We start from the raw sequence: 16,758 nt of genomic DNA, 5'->3' as shown, positions 1-16,758 counted from the left end.
AGTTTTAAGCAACTTTCATAAACTTAACAAAAATGATCCCAACACATACATATTTATCATGGAATCAAACTAGTGATTAACACATACAAAGTGATGATGAAGAACATCACACTCACATACAAAAGCTTATCAAAAGTCTAAAAGAAATTGAGTGGGAGAGTTCGGGAACGGAGACATAGACAATCTCCCCCCTCCTTGTCACTCAAGAATCATGAGTTCTAATCTCTTACCTTAAGCAAAGATGATGATCCAAGCCTTCTCTTGCTCAAGCTTTCTCTTAGCCAAAACCCTAGCCCTTGCTCTATCTTGCTTCTACTCACTCAAACTCAAAGAAATGAATTGTGTAACTATTCATATGTTTGACTTGCTACTTATACTACTTCTCATTTCATGAACCAAGCCCAAATGGCTTAGGCCCATGCCTCTCACGCCCCTTTAAGCCCAAAACAAGGTTCTCGCGCCTAATAACTTACGATCGGCTAAATAATTATTCGTCGCTCACTAAAATAATAAAAGCCAATTAATAAATAAAATAACATTTAATAAAATATACGAATACGAAAAATGGGTCGTTACAATCCTACCCCCCTTAAAAGAATTTCGCCCTCGAAATTACCTAGAAACAGATCGGGATAAGAATCTTTCATCTTGCTTTCCAACTCCCACGTCGCATTCTCACCAGCCGGTCCTCCCCACACGACTTTCACGGATGCAATCTCTTTGTTTCTCAACCTCTTCACTTCTCTCCCTTCGATTCTCAAAGGCACAGTCTCGATGGTCAAGTCATCCCTCACTTGAACATCGTCCGATTCAATTACGTGTGTCGGGTCAGACACATACTTGCGCAACTGTGATACATGAAAAACATCGTGCAAATTCGCCAATGATGGCGGTAATGCAATCCTATACGCGACTTTCCCAACTCGCTTCAAAATCTCAAACGGTCCAATAAACCTCGATGTTAACTTCCTTGACTTCAACGCACGTCCTACTCCAGTAGTCGATGTAACTCGTAGGAATACATGATCCCCCTCTTGGAATTCAATGTCCTTCCTCCTCTTATCATGATAACTCTTCTGTCGACTCTGAGACGTTTTCATCTTCTCACGAATCATCCGAATCTTCTCTGTTGTTTCTTGTACAATCTCTGGTCCAAGAATTGCACCTTCTCCAGTTTCATACCAACACAGAGGTGTCCTACACCTTCTCCCATACAAAGCCTCAAACGGTGCCATTCCAATACTAGAATGGTAACTGTTGTTGTATGTAAACTCTACCAACGGCAAACAAGAATCCCAATTCACGTTTTGCTCCAAAACACACGCCCTCAACAAATCCTCTAAGGATTGTATCGTCCTCTCCGACTGACCATCTGTCTGAGGATGATAAGCTGAACTCAACCTCAACTTCGTTCCTAAAGCTTCTTGCAAGTTTTCCCAAAATCTGGAAGTAAATCTCGGATCTCTATCCGAAATAATACTTGTTGGAATACCATGCAGCCTCACAATCTGCTCCACATAAATCTCGGCCAACTTAGGCACCAAAGTACCTTTCCTGATAGCAATGAAGTGAGCACACTTCGTCAGACGATCTACCACTACCCAAATCACCTCGTTACTTTTCTTGGTCTTTGGTAAACCTCCCACAAAATCCATTGCAATGCTATCCCATTTCCATTCGGGTATAAACATTGGTTGCAACAAACCAAACGGCTTCTGATGTTCAATCTTTGATTTCTGACAAGTTAAACATGAATAAACAAATTCAGAAATTTGCCTCTTCATTCCCGGCCACCAAAATAACTTCCTCAAATCCTGATACATCTTGGTTACTCCAGGATGAATACTCAAACCACTTCTGTGACCTTCTTCCATGATCATTTTCTTTAATTCGGGTACATCCGGTACACAAACTCTTCCGTGAAATCTCATGACTCCACTTTCGTCAATCTTGATATTGGTCTCCTTACCTTCATTGATGAGTACCATCTTCTCCATCAATTTCTTATCCGATTTCTGACGTTCTTTAATATCTTCAAGAAAAGGATTCGTCAATCTTAACATCCCAAGCTTCACACTTGAAGAAGTAACCTCGCACACAAGACTCAAGTCTCGGAATTCTTCAATCAACTCTAACTCTTTCACCATCAATGATGACATATGCAAAGTTTTCCTACTTAATGCATCGGCCACCACATTGGCTTTTCCGGGGTGATAACTCAATTCAAAATCGTAGTCCTTTAAGAATTCGAGCCATCTTCGTTGCCTCATATTCAACTCCTTCTGGTCGAATAAGTATTTCAGACTCTTGTGATCACTAAACACTTCAAACCTCGATCCATACAAGTAGTGTCTCCACACTTTCAAAGCAAACACCACTGCGGCTAACTCCAAATCATGCGTTGGATAGTTCCTCTCGTGAACCTTCAGTTGCCTTGAAGCATATGCTACCACATTACCCCCTTGCATAAGCACTCCACCAAGTCCTAACTTCGAAGCATCGCAATACACGACGAACGACTCTTTGGCATCAGGTAAAATCAACACAGGTGCAGTAGTCAATCTTCTCTTGAGCTCTTGGAAGCTCTCCTCACAATTACCGTCCCAAACAAACGCTTGATCTTTCCTCGTCAACTTGGTTAACGGTAACGCCAACTTCGAAAAACCTTCGATGAATCTTCTATAATAACCGGCTAAACCAAGGAAACTTCTAATCTCTGAAACAGATTCCGGCGTTCCCCACTGTGACACAGCGTCAACCTTCGCAGGATCTACCGCGATTCCTCCACTTGAAATTATATGCCCTAGGAAACTCACCTCTTTCATCCAAAATTCACACTTAGACAACTTGGCATACAACTTCTTCTCCTTCAAGACTTGCAAAACAATCCTCAAGTGCTCCTCGTGCTCTTCCTCGGATTTTGAGTAAATCAAAATGTCGTCGATGAACACCACCACGAATCTATCCAAAAATGAATGGAAAATTCGGTTCATATACTCCATGAAAACTCCAGGTGCATTGGTCACACCAAACGGCATAACCGAATACTCGTAGTGCCCATACCTCGTCCTAAATGCAGTCTTAGGTATGTCTTCCGTCTTTACTCTAATCTGATGGTATCCAGATCTCAAATCGATCTTACTAAACACGCAAGCTCCAACTAGTTGATCCATCAAATCATCTATCCTCGGAAGTGGATATTTATTCTTGATCGTCACTTTGTTCAACTGACGATAGTCTATACATAATCTCATGCTTCCATCTTTCTTCTTCACAAGCAATACCGGCGCTCCCCATGGCGAAACACTCGGTCGAACAAACCTCTTCTCAAGCAGCTCTTCAAGTTGCTTCTTCAATTCATTCAACTCAGACGCTGACATTCGATACGGCGCCATCGATATCGGACTAGTTCCAGGTACTAGGTCGATAGAAAACTCTACCTCTCGCTTCGGAGGCACGTCAGATATATCATCTGGAAACACATCTGGGAATTCACAAACGATCGGTAACTCTTCTATCTTAACTCCTCCTTCGAGTTTCAATGATGCAAACATCATGAACATCTCGGCATGTTCTTTCAACGCTTCCGATACTTCCTTCCCGCTCATCAAATGCAAGTTCTCTTCTGGCTTCGGAAAAACAACGGCCTTCTCACGACAGTTGATATGAATTCGGTTGAAGATTAACCAATTCATACCAAAAATTACATCCATACCACTAAGTGGAATACACACTAAATCCATACCAAAATGCCTACCAAAAATGGTTACGGGGCAATTACGACATACTTGTCGGGTAATCACTGAACCATTAGCAGGAGTTTCTATTTCCATCCTACCCATCATATCCGTTAAAGGAATACTAAGACGCTTCGCACAATCCAAAGAAATAAAAGAATGCGTCGCTCCCGTATCTATAATCGCAATTAAAGGAGTGTCATAGATGAAACACGTACCTCTAATGAGATTGTCCTCAAGGCCAGCATCCTCTCCACTCAAAGCAAACAACTTGCCCATCACCTTCTTGGGCTTCTTACAAGTCGGACTCTTGTGGCCTTCCTCACCACAGTTGAAACACACCACTTTTGTCCTACACACTTCGGTCTTGTGGCCCAGCTTTCCACAATTCTTACACCTATCTCCTTTCTTAGGGCAATCATAAGACATATGACCCCGTTCTACACAGTTGTAACAATTTCCATTCACCGGCTTCTTACCACCACTTGTATTACCCCTACCGCGGTTATCATAAGGTTTTCCGCGCTCTTGTCCTTTCCCTTTTCGGTCATTCGCAGCCTTGTAGTAGTTCACCTTAGCTCTACCATCTTCATCACAGATCCTACTCTTGTTCACAAGGGTCGCAAAATCCCTTATCTGTGAAAATCCAATCATATGCTTAATGTCTGGACGTAGACCACTTTCAAACTTCACACACTTGTCGTTCTCCGCTTCCAAAGTGTTGTAATGCGGACTAAACGCACACAAAGTCTCAAACTTGACGGCATAGTCAGCTACCGTCATATTTCCCTGTTTCAATTCCATGAATTCTACCACCTTCTTATTCTTCACATCCACAGGAAAATACTTAACCAAAAATTCTCTTTTAAACATTGCCCATGGTATAGCCATACCACCGGGTCCTAGCCTCAACTTAGCATTCTTCCACCACACATTCGCTTCCTCACGCAACACATATGTCCCAAGGGTTGTCTTCCCTTCCTCGGAACAATCCATTGCTTCAAAAATTATTTCAAGTTCCTCCAGCCACTTGTGAGCTCCATCCGGGTTGTAACCTCCGATAAATGTTGGCGGTTTCTGCTTCATGAACCTTTCCAACCTCATCTCTACCTCTCTTCCAGGTTGATGATCTCTAACCACAATGTTGGTGAGTGCGGCCAAAGCCTCCGCAATCTGAGCATTCGTTCTCGCAGCAGCCATGATTCCTGAACGAATCACAACTAGACGTTAGAAAGTACTAACAGTGTTCCCTACACATGCTCATACGGGGAAAAGAAAAGTCCTAATTGGTTCACACGAACCGACCTGCTCTGATACCACTATTGTAACACCCTAACCCATACTACCCTTAAAAACGTAATTTTAAAAACTTTTCAACAAGTGTAAAGGCAGAGTGCCACGCGGTAATTAAAACACAAGCATACACACAGAGCATCATGAAATTTAACATGAAAAGCAACAGCGGATTCCAATAAAACCAAGCATGCATATATATACATATATATATATATACATAAGCCATATTCATCCCTAAGGATGTCACTTATACAAGAACTAGCATAACAAAAAGGTAACACCGGTATACGATGAAAGCCAAGCGAAAACCCCGACTCGATGTTACATTACCAGAGCATTTACTATTTACAAACTCTAGTCAAAAGCTAGTACTAAGAGGAGTAATCTATGCTAAGTCTCCTCACCAAAAGGTACTTCAACACCACGCTAGAACAGCAGTCTAAACGTCGGCACAATCCTCAGCCTGAATATCTGAACCCCCAAAGGTCCAGCAAATAACACAAAGCAGAGAGTTAGAAAACATAATCGCATATCATACGAGCATAAGAAAGACCTTACACTTTCGAACTACATCATACATATTCTAACTCACGTCAAACATTGCACTAAACAATTATCAATTGATAAGGTTCAACACAATTCAACCAGATAATGTCACATACCATTTATCAAATATATGCGCATTTACCCTAAGGTATCTAATGCCAATTAATTCACTGTCATGCCATCCCTAGACATGACTAAATGCATGTGGTACCAAGATGTCTCACCAACGGTGGACCAAGAACAGTTTTATATCATGCTGGATATGTCGGAACTTAACGAACCATCTTATCTCCCTTGGATAAGCCAAAACAGTTTTATATCCTGTTGGATAGCAACTCCGGACTCATGGATTCATCTAATCCGATCCTCGGCTTCATTATGGACACATAATCCATTTTCGTTATTGGAACCCAAGTTTCCAATGTTCACATACAATCATGAATGCATGTATGCATACACATATCAACCATATGATATTCTCTAGCTCGAAGCTACTCTTTTATGAATGCGGGAACACAAATCCTAACACATTCACTTAACATTGCAAATTAATGCCAAAACATAACATTGCTCACTTTAAGCTACAACTTATTGCATACACGTTTATCATTCATATAACGATTAACAATAAGCATTAACAGTATCAACATGTATCAACAATCATGTAAGGATACTCTTAAACCATGTTACAAGTGCCTAATCACACTTACAAACATCAACAAGAATTGCTGTCACAGAGGCCTTCGCTAAGCGAAGCCTCAGCGAGACATGGCGAACCTCACCAGGAAGTCACCTGCTCATGGCGAGCATTGGCGAGTGTCATACCCCAAAATTTGACCTCATGTTTAGTGTTATATTATGTCTGATATATTTTTGTTTCAAATATGTATGTTAACCCATTTGGTAGTAAAAAGAGTTCTCAAGACCTTGCAAGTGCAAGGTCAAGGGTTTGAAACCTGTTGGTGCAATTTTGTTTGTTTTTATTTTTTGGTATTATTATTGTTGTTATTTGATGTTACGAATTAAAAAAGGAAAGGGAGTAGCACAGCGCTGCAGTCCGCGTATGAATTACACCGGAAAGGAAAATCCAAATTTCCTTCATCATGTACATTGAAACACATTAAAAAGGGGATGATATTGAATCAAGCAAAAAGAGAAATTTCTCATTCACTCATAAAATCAAATTGAAGAGCCATAATCTCATTCCTTGAGTGATTGGTTAGAGTTATAATTGTTCATTTGCTTATAAATAGCAATCATTCAACACAAAAGAGAGGAGATTTTACACGCAAAAGAAGCAATTCACAGAGAACCAAAAATACACAAAAAAGAACAATAATAACAACAGCAATTAGCAGTGGCTGCGTGTTCTTCTTCCTCACCCTTTGTAACCATCATTAACAACCATTTCCAAAACCATCATTTTTTTCATCCATCACAACCAAAACAAAACAAACAAAAAAGAAATAGAACAGAGAGATGCAGAATAAGAAGATGAATTGATCGAAGAAGAAGAGTGAAAGAGCAAATCCAGTCACCGCCGATCCCAAACGGCACTGCCGAATACCACCTCTGCCGCAAAACAAAGCACAACCGGAATCCCGCATAGCTGCCGCCGTCGCACACAACCGCTGCCGGTTCTCTCTCTCGGTTACGCTCCTTCTCTCTCGCCGGTTATTCTCTCTATCTCTCACGCGTATCTCTTTTCATTCTTTTTACTCTGTTTCTTTTATCAATTGTTGTTATTATTATTATTACTAGATGGCTCCCCGTGCGTTGCACGGGTTCGGCGGAACGTGATTTGTATACCAATCATGGTTGTTATGTGCCGAGGTAATTAGTCATAAGCATATGCAAATTCCTTAGGGGGTATCATTTATATACCAATCATGGATGCTATTAGCCGAAAAAGTTAGTCATGAACATACGGAAATTAACAAAGGGGGACATCATTTACATCGCAATTGAAATTCCATATCCAAAGAACATCGAAATAAAGTACATACCCACGTGAAAAAGACATCAAAATGACTAAAATAAAATGGATTTAATTTAAATACACCGACGGTGTAAAATAATTTTACACCGTCAATTAATACCAACCATGTTTTCCGCCACATCACCCCACTTCAGCCCACTTTCTTGATATGACATGGCAAAATGGTGGTTGTTTATTGGACGATCGTGTAAAACTATTTTACACCGTCGGTGCATATCAATTAAACTCAAATAAAATACATCACCATAACGCCAAATATATTTCAATCATGGATGATACAAAATAAATGTCCAAAAATAACACATGGAAAACAAAATGATAGAGATAGGAATCATAAGTTATAAGTTATAACATGTCAATCTTCCTTATAACATGCAAGAACACCACAAAAGAAACTCTTTCCATAGATTTTACAAATTTTTCTTCAAACTCTTAAATTACTAACTTCATAGGAATCATCTTGAAATCCATCTAGCAACTCCCAAAAATACTATCTACTACAAATCTCTCACATTAAAGCAAGCTGGAAACTATGATTTTGAGAACCTGCACAAAGAAAGAAATCAATTTAAGCTTGCTGTATCACCACATAGGAAGAACATGTCGTGTGACCAAAATTAAAGCCAAACCACTAAACTATGTGCTAACAAAGTAATGTAGTACGCAATCTAATGTGTATTTAGACTATTAGATGACAAAATTTATATTCCTCTCAAATCTCAATATTAGTTAAGCACAACAATGACTACATTTGGCAAACTAATTTCTCTTGGGATGGAGTGGATTATAGATTAATGGAAAACCATATATGAAATTGCAAACAATATATATATATATATATATATATATATATATATATATATATAAGAAATAAAAGGCTTACACTATGAACATTTATTTCAATTAGATAGGTTTGCATAATAAAAGCCTTATATATATACAGATCCAAAAAGCTAACAAACATTCTTATAATAACTAAAAAATTGATTACATATAAGTATATAACAAACCAAAAATGTAAAAGAGTAAAAGACCAACAAACCTTGTTTGTCAAGGGTCTTTTAGGAGGCTTGTAACTTTTCTGGGAAAGCAAGAAAAGTATGGCAACCAAATAGTTGCACACTATGATACAATTGCATTTATCCCATCTGCACTGCACATGTATTAGTTATGCAAAAATTGTCACAAATGGCTTCAACATGCTGTCAAATGCACAGCTAAAAATAGAATGAGTGAAATTCTGGTAATGATATGTAAGCACTTTTATATAAATCCTAATTCATTATTCCTTAGTCACTAAAATGTAGACAAAACCACACAAATGAATAATCTCAATACTTTTATGATGCACATGACAACAATAAAATCTTAAAAATTAGGAAATTTCCTTCACAACAATTATAGTCAAACCCACCATTTATAAATCAGAGACGAAAATTTATGAATTATAATTATTAATAGTATATGACTTAAGGTGAAAATTCTAAAAGTGAATAATGGTTAGTCAAAAGAGTAGTACTCTAGCTATTGAGTTCAATATTTTTGAACAGAAAGGGGTACCTTTGATGTCAGATTCTATTGCGGAGTCGTCATTATCCCTTCGTTTTGTGCTCTGCGTTGCGACTTAAGGTGAAAATTCTAAAAGTGAATAATGGTTAGTCAAAAGAGTAGTACTCTAGCTATTGAGTTCAATATTGTTGAACAGAAAGGGGTACCTTTGATGTCAGATTCTATTGCAGAGTCGTCATTATCCCTTCGTTTTGTGCTCTGCGTTGCGGTAAAATAAAAATGGTAAGTAATTTTCATGGAGATCTTAGTATACACCGGCTGAACTTATCTGCCAACTCTCATAACTTAGCTCAATTTCATGGAGATTTCAAACATGCAATTTCATAAGCTAAAGTATTGCCACAAATCATGAGTACAATAAAATTAAAATCAACATCTATAATTTTCAATAAAGTGTTGAAGGTATGCCTCACATAAACCATAAATTCCTTAGAGGCATGCACCTCACTACAGGAAACTGATTCAAAATATGGATAAACAAAAGAGTGCAGAAATACCAACAAAGTGGCACTTACCATGCCAAAAGAATCACATATAAAATAAAATCAGTTATGTGTGCACAAAAGAATCGGTTACAACAATTTTGATTGTTGAAATAAGAAAATTATAATTAATTAAAGAAAATTCAAATTTCAAAAACTAACCTCTTTGTTTCACTTACTTTGAATTGTGTTATTGAAAACCTTGGTTTCCACTATTGATGTTTGTTCGATAACATATATCAGCTAGAAAGACAAAACTACTAATCTAAATTAAATTAGCTCTAACCGATATCTGTCATCAAACATTATTGGTTTGGTTTGCTGATAGTATATTTGATTTTTTGTTACTAACTCATTTGATTAATGTACCATCATGACAGGTTCGACAAAAATGTTATCTCTTTTGCAAGCGCTAAAATTCAAACCTTTTTTGCTATAAAACAGAAAAACTTATGAGCCAGTCTAGTAAATTTGTTATCTCAATGATACATCTAGTATTGGACTGTTTCTACAAATGTGTTTCTTTAACTTAGTTACATACTTAAAGCATATCTAATGTAGTGATGTGACATGAGCTCAATTAAATGTGTTTTGGGGGGCATTTAGGAATGCATTAAATAAAGGATTAGTAGGTAACCAAATTAGGGTTAGAATGGATATGAAATCCTTACCTACATCGGAGGCTGCCGCTGTTGTTGTGTGTGCTCCCTGTTCACCCATTCACGTCGCCAGGTATGCCAAAAGAAAGCGAGAAAGAAGAGCAATCTAAAAATGTATAAAAAAACAAAACCGCCTTATATTTAGCAAATTAGCAAAGTAAAATGGTTAGCAAATAATTTACAAAACCAAAACCGCAAAAAATTGATCTACTTCTTAAAACCAAGTCTATTGCAAAAGATTCAAAAAAACAAATGATGATAGGAAAAAATTGATCAACTTTGGGAAAATAAGTCTGCATACTCTTGAATACATCACAAGAAACAGGTTAGAGCAATATAATAGTACCTCATCCTCAGTTTCTACCTGAATTCAAAAGATTCATCACATTAATACTCTTGAATACATCACAAGCCAGTGAAGATGTCAGTGTCACTTAACATGTCCATGTTTTCCAGTTTTGGAAGTTGAAACTTCAACTACCTGTGTCCAACACAAACAAACAAACACCACAAAACATAAATCGTTAAAAATCAAAACTATTCAATTTTATCATTAGAATGCTTTCTGCAAAAATTAAAATAAATAAAAAACGAAAAACAGTTTGAAAGAGAGATGAGTTTATTGACATCCACGGAACTCCGGTACCAAGTCCTATAGCCATATCTGCTGCCCACTTTGAGTTTATTGACATCCAAACAAGTCATGCATACCTCTTGATAGTTTCCAATCCGTGTAACGGTTGGATCTGCAGAAACTAAAGCCGGTTCGGAGAGTTTTATTGCTCTGTGTAAATCCTTCAGATGACCCCATTACGGTTTCCTAAGAAATCCTGCACACAGAAGAAACAAAATTAAGAACCCTAATTAGGTCTGTAAAATACAAGTGAGTTCTTATTGGTTATGCCAAGTTTTGGAATCCTTTGTGTTTTACCATATTCATCAAGAGGTGCATCATAGTCATAGCTTGAAGCAATGAAAGGACCACCGACAGTTCTCCCAAAATTTGTTCCACCATGATATTGAAATAAACAAAATGAATGGCCAAGTTCAATATTTAAATACGGTGAACCCTACAAAGTTACACAGTAAATTCAATAAATAATGAAGTTACCATGTAGTAATTGATAAATGATCCCCCTTTTGCATAAATCTTGCAATTGAAAATGCCAACTCTTCAGCAGGTCGGTGAGGTACCGAACCTCCAAACTCGGTAAACCTGCAAGCATAGAAGAGGAACGGAGGCATTGTATAGTCAAGCTTATATTATATCTAGCTTACATTTATCATATTCTTATGGAAACCTAAGAAATCAGAAACAAAGCATCAATACCAGCCAGTCCAAGCTTCTGTCCACATCTTTGGTTTGTAAGCCGTATTTGGAGAGAAATAATCACAATAGAAGCCATTGCAAGTGTTATCTGTACAACATTTTACGTCGAAATTAGACGCTGAAATCCTAGGAAGCATAATAGACTGAATCCAGAATATAAATATTTTCTTAAAATGATAAAGTAAAAACTGATGACTTGTATGAATGTTCCTAAAATATCCTTTTGATGACTTCTCCATCGCAGTTCCACTGCAAGATGCCACATTAGAGGCAGGTTCTGTCATCCTGCATTTAAAAGACAAGAAAGTTGAGAATTTTCTACCAAAACAATATGATAGCAGATAATGATTAACAGCTAGCTACTCAGTTATCATTCCTTTGTTTGGAAAATTCATTTATGTATGTTAACACTAATTAAGCACTCCTCTAAAATCACACAATCATTTCATAATAGATGCAAGGTTAAGAACATAGAGCATAATAAGGAAAAACTTTGTAAATCAAGAACCATACATCTGAAATAAATTATGCAAACTATCTCTCGATATTGTCCACAGACGATTAAAAATCTCATTATCTAATATGCATTTCATACTAAGAAGTTCCTGAATATTTCCATACAAGTTTTTCCTAATTCAAAATTCCTCTAAAATCACACTGTCATTGCATAATAGATACAATACCTTTGATGTTGTTGTGGCATGATCAGTTTGCAATAACAACTTATACCTGGATTTGAGTCTACAAAAAATGAATCTAAGCTCTGAAATTCACTATTAATTACACATACGATGAAACAAAAGCTGCAAAAAAAAATAAAAAAAAAAAAAACTTTGAAGAGAAAAACGAACCTTCTTCTGCTTGCCACCACCAGATTTGGCTGGCTTGGAGGAAGGTGGAGGTCTGAAGGAGCCTTATTCTTCCATGGAGCCTGCAAAAATACAACACAGAGTACCAATTACAGAGATGAAAATTGACAAATTGAGAAAGATGAAATGTAGAAGATGAATTTGGAGATACATCACCATCCACCATAACCACCACACATCACCACCACCTCCAATCTTCAACAAAAAAAAAAGCAACGAAAAAAAAGCAACGAAAAAAAATAAAAATAAAAATAGTATAGAAACTAAGATCAAACCAGATGAACGAAGGAGCAAGAAGCATCACCGTCGCCAAACACCGTCGCCAAACACCGCCACGAAACGCCACCGGAACTCTCTATCACGGCCGGAACTCTCTCTTCCTCACCGGAACTTCCCTCCCCAGAAAATCTTCTCACACTCGGCCACCCCCTCCCTCTGACGAGTGATTGATTTGTAGGTGGTGGTGGGGGTTGTGGTGGATGTTACGGTGGTGGATGAGATGAGGCAGAGAGGAGGGAGAGAAGAGCGTACGAGAGAGAGAGGGAGAGAAGAGAGAGAAAAAAACTTGCCAAATGAAAAAAATTTGGGAACAGAGAAATATATATTTCATTGGGCCCAATGCATGTGTTACATATAGCTAGTAATGTGGATGTTTCTAGTTACCTCATCTGCATCACAACCCACTTGTCATGTGAAGCTTTGCATGTGTGACATATAAATGGTTTCAAAGTTGTATGTGGAACATGATCATTGGGCCAAGACAAGCACATGGTGGCAACACAATTGGATATGAGGCAAGGTGTGAAGCACTAATTGGTTAGCTAATTAGGGTTTCCAATTAGGGTTGCAAAGTTTATCAACCTTTATAGATATATAGATTATTATTATTATTATTATTATTATTATTATTATTGTTGTTGTTGTTTTATCATATCTGTTGGATTGTTTTAGCGGCATGAGTTTCTAAACATGTGATTCACACTCTTAAATACGCCAATAACAACAAAAGACAATTAAAAAATACTATAATAATAAGTATCATTTTATGAGATCATTTCGAAGTAAAACATTTTTTTAATAAAATAAAATTGGATTGAAGATGGGACCGGCGGATGTACATCCGCTCATCTCTCAAATGATCGAACGCTGGCCATGCGCCTTGCCTATCGGTTGTTTGTCTTCCACAACTTAAAATCGATCTCAACTTATCAAACTTCACTCTTTTCGCGTTCATACACGCTCAATTTTATTTTATTTTTTTCCTCAAAAGGGTACCATCTCCCAGGCACGAGTCTTTCCTTTTTTTTTAGTCAAACAAAGTTTTTTGCCAAAGCGCATTAAAAAGTTTTCATAAATAAAATCAACCAACACACAAGCATTTTCTACCAGAACTACGGGGCTTTGAGTTTCCCATCGCACCAGGGAATACGTAGGAGCAGGATTCAACATCTTGTCGAGCCCATTAATAAAAAACTATTTTTTTCCCCTCTTGTAAATAAATCCTACAATTAATAAAAAGCAAGCAAATAAATTAAAACACTCTTTTAACCCTAAAATTAACGAGAAGGTTCCCGTTGAGTACAACGGATGTGAGGGGTGCTAATACCTTCCCCTCACATAATCGACTCCCGAACTCGGAAATGGTTGCGACGACCATCTTCCCATTCTTTCAAAGGTTTTATCGATATTTTCCTTTTCCTTCGGGAATAAATAAAGTTCGGTGGCGACTTTACTGTTTAAGCGAGCGTTTTACGCCCGCACATTTTTCCACCCGCTTCAGCTGGCGACTCCACTGGGGACATAAGAGAGTCAAGCCTATTCTTGTTAGTCTTAGGATTGAGTGTTTTCCGTTTGTTTGCTTGCTTTTTTTGTGTTTCATTATTTTCCATTTGGTCTTGCTTTTATGCTTTATTTGCTTTAATTTCATTTATTTATGTTGTATATATATCAATTGTGGGTTATGATTTGTTGTTTGAGAAAAGCTCTACACCCGAGCTTGAGAAAAAACTTAAGTTAAGTAAGGAGCAAGTAGTATGGGCCCATGGGATGTACATCCCAATCGGTGATATGCGAAAACTCCGCCTAGAGTAGATTTGTTCAAAAAGTCCGTCTGGAATTGGCTAGCCCATCCTCTTGGCGGAATTTTGGACATGGTCGATGACTCTAGGGACCTTGTATAGAACCCAATGACTCCATTTAAGGGACACCCTTCGAATTGGCTAGCCCAATCTCGTGGGGAAATCCTGAATGAGGGCCGCGACCTCGGCGTTCGCCCTTGAACAAAAAACCTTAGAACCTACATGTGAGGGGATTGGGTAGTAAAGATTTAGAATCGGCCTATTGTAGGGAGCCCCCTATTTGGGCTATGTAATCAATTTCCAATCACCCTACAACTTGGACCTTGGGGTCACACCCTAACCTTCTTTTGTCTCATCATGACATGTCATTAAAATCTTTCAGCATGCCTTGAAAAAATTCTGTTTTTGCATATCCATGCATTCTTATGCATTTGCATACATGCACTTACACTTCTAAAACATCAAATTCATCTATCTTACACCTTCATCCTCCTTCGACCATAATCCCATCAACAGGTTTCCCGATACTCAGAAACGAACTTGCTAAGAGTTATGGAACAACAAGAGCAGATTAATACGGCATTAAGAGAGGATGTTGACTCTATAAAAACAACAATGGGTAAGCTCCTCGAGCTATTCCAAAATTTGGTCACCAAGGAAAATACCCCTCAACCGCCAGGGAGTACGGAACGGCCTGAACTCGGCCTTCCCAAAGGCTATACCCCTCCCGAAGAAGGTGACCCAAATCATACTCCTATCATAATACCAGTCACAAATGAGGACCCTCCTCCTCGAGGGGTTTCAATGCTCAAAGAGGCCAGTAGCCAACCTCATCACGCGACCAAAGGTATGGAAGGTTCTGCGGGAAGCCGATCAATGGTTGTCAATACTCACCCAGATGTTGAACCTGCTCAAATGTATCGGGCTTTCGAGGAAAGACTAAAGGCGGTGGAAGGTTTCAGTGCTTATGGGGTCGATGCTATGGACATGTGTTTAGTTCTTGATGTGGTCATCCCTCCAAAATTCAAAGTGCCTGACTTTGAGAAGTACAAGGGTGTCCACTGCCCAAGGAATCACTTGAAGATGTTCTGCAGGAAGATGGCTGCACACGCCACTGATGAGAAGCTTATGATCCACGTGTTCCAAGATAGTCTAAGTGGGGCATCATTGGATTGGTATATGCAATTGGAGAGGACCCAAATCCAGACATGGAAGGATCTTGCTGATGCTTTCCTAAAGCAATACAAATATAACTTGGACATGGCTCCCAATCGCCTACAACTTCAGAACCTCACTCAGAAGCGCGATGAATCATTCAAAGAGTATGCTCAGAGGTGGAGGGAATTGGCTGCTCGTGTGCAACCACCGCTATTGGACAAAGAATTGGTTGACACGTTTATGAGCACTCTGCGAGGCCCATACTACGAGAAAATGATAGGGTGTGTAACATCTGGTTTTGCTGACATGGTGATAATCGGAGAACGAGTGGAAGAGGGGTTGAAGAGCGGTAAAATAAAAAGCGCCTCCAATGGTCAAGATGGGGCAAAGAGGAAGATCGAGGGCGAAACTAATGCCATTGCGGTAGGGACATCACAAGGGCCCACAGCTCAACTACCGTATTTCCAATACCCCTATGTGGCAGCGGTAGCCCAAGGGCAATACCCACAACCGGTGTATCCTATGACTCCAGCTCAGCAAAAGCCTCAAGAACGGCAAAATGGGTACCAACACAAAAACCCACAAAAGAATCAACCTAGTCTTGAAAGAAAGAACGTGCCCTTTGATCAGATGCGCTTTGATCCCGTACCTCTGTCGTATGGTCAAATCTTGTCGTACTTAATTCAAAAAGGATTGGTTGAGCCAAGACCTCTTCCCCCTGCAAAAAAACCATACCCGCCTGGTTTTGATATGAATGTCAGATGTGACTATCATGCTGGGTCACCGGGACATAATATCGAGGACTGTAGGGCCTTCAAGTACAAGGTGCAAGAACTCATCGACCGCAAGTTGCTGTCTTTCGAGGAAGAAGCCGATTCGTAGGTGGTCACCTTCACCCTGACAAGTCCGAGAACGTCAAGGGGCATCTTCAAAGTCGATGGATCAACAAGGAGGCTCATCCCTAGAGTCATTAGGCTTGCCATTTTCAGTTGTAGTTTCTTTCTTGCTAAGAATTGTTTGTACTCTTGACTAGTA

The 16,758-nt window shown here is 38.8% G+C and overlaps 3 protein-coding genes across 4 annotated transcripts in view; 1 reads left to right on the top strand and 2 right to left on the bottom strand.

The window, feature by feature from the left end:
* Window positions 1-16,758, bottom strand: part of LOC123920051 (receptor-like protein 6) — a 49,930-nt gene that overhangs the window by 5,006 nt on the left and 28,166 nt on the right. The gene's annotated exons all lie outside the window — the stretch shown is intronic.
* LOC123920052 lies at window positions 7,885-13,083 on the bottom strand. 2 transcript variants are annotated; one of them, XM_045972145.1, is made up of 9 exons: window positions 12,763-13,083; window positions 12,470-12,549; window positions 12,302-12,374; window positions 11,815-11,903; window positions 11,619-11,706; window positions 11,400-11,504; window positions 9,294-9,345; window positions 8,621-8,731; window positions 7,885-8,124 (listed from the first exon to the last, which is right to left on the bottom strand). In XM_045972145.1, coding segments are annotated over exons 1-7 (462 nt in total). In that variant the 5' UTR covers window positions 12,789-13,083; the 3' UTR covers window positions 7,885-8,124; window positions 8,621-8,731; window positions 9,294-9,344. The 2 variants fall into 2 exon arrangements, with proteins under 2 accessions (XP_045828101.1, XP_045828100.1); XM_045972144.1 differs by having other exon boundaries at window positions 8,621-8,726.
* On the top strand, window positions 15,118-16,605 carry LOC123922277. The gene has a single exon (XM_045975009.1). The coding sequence runs from the start codon at window positions 15,118-15,120 to the stop codon at window positions 16,603-16,605; it is 1,488 nt and encodes a 495-aa protein (XP_045830965.1).

Source organism: Trifolium pratense, linkage group LG4 (genome assembly GCF_020283565.1).
Source record: "Trifolium pratense cultivar HEN17-A07 linkage group LG4, ARS_RC_1.1, whole genome shotgun sequence".
Taxonomy (NCBI): domain Eukaryota; kingdom Viridiplantae; phylum Streptophyta; class Magnoliopsida; order Fabales; family Fabaceae; genus Trifolium; species Trifolium pratense.
This window is presented reverse-complemented; position numbering and strand designations above follow the sequence as displayed.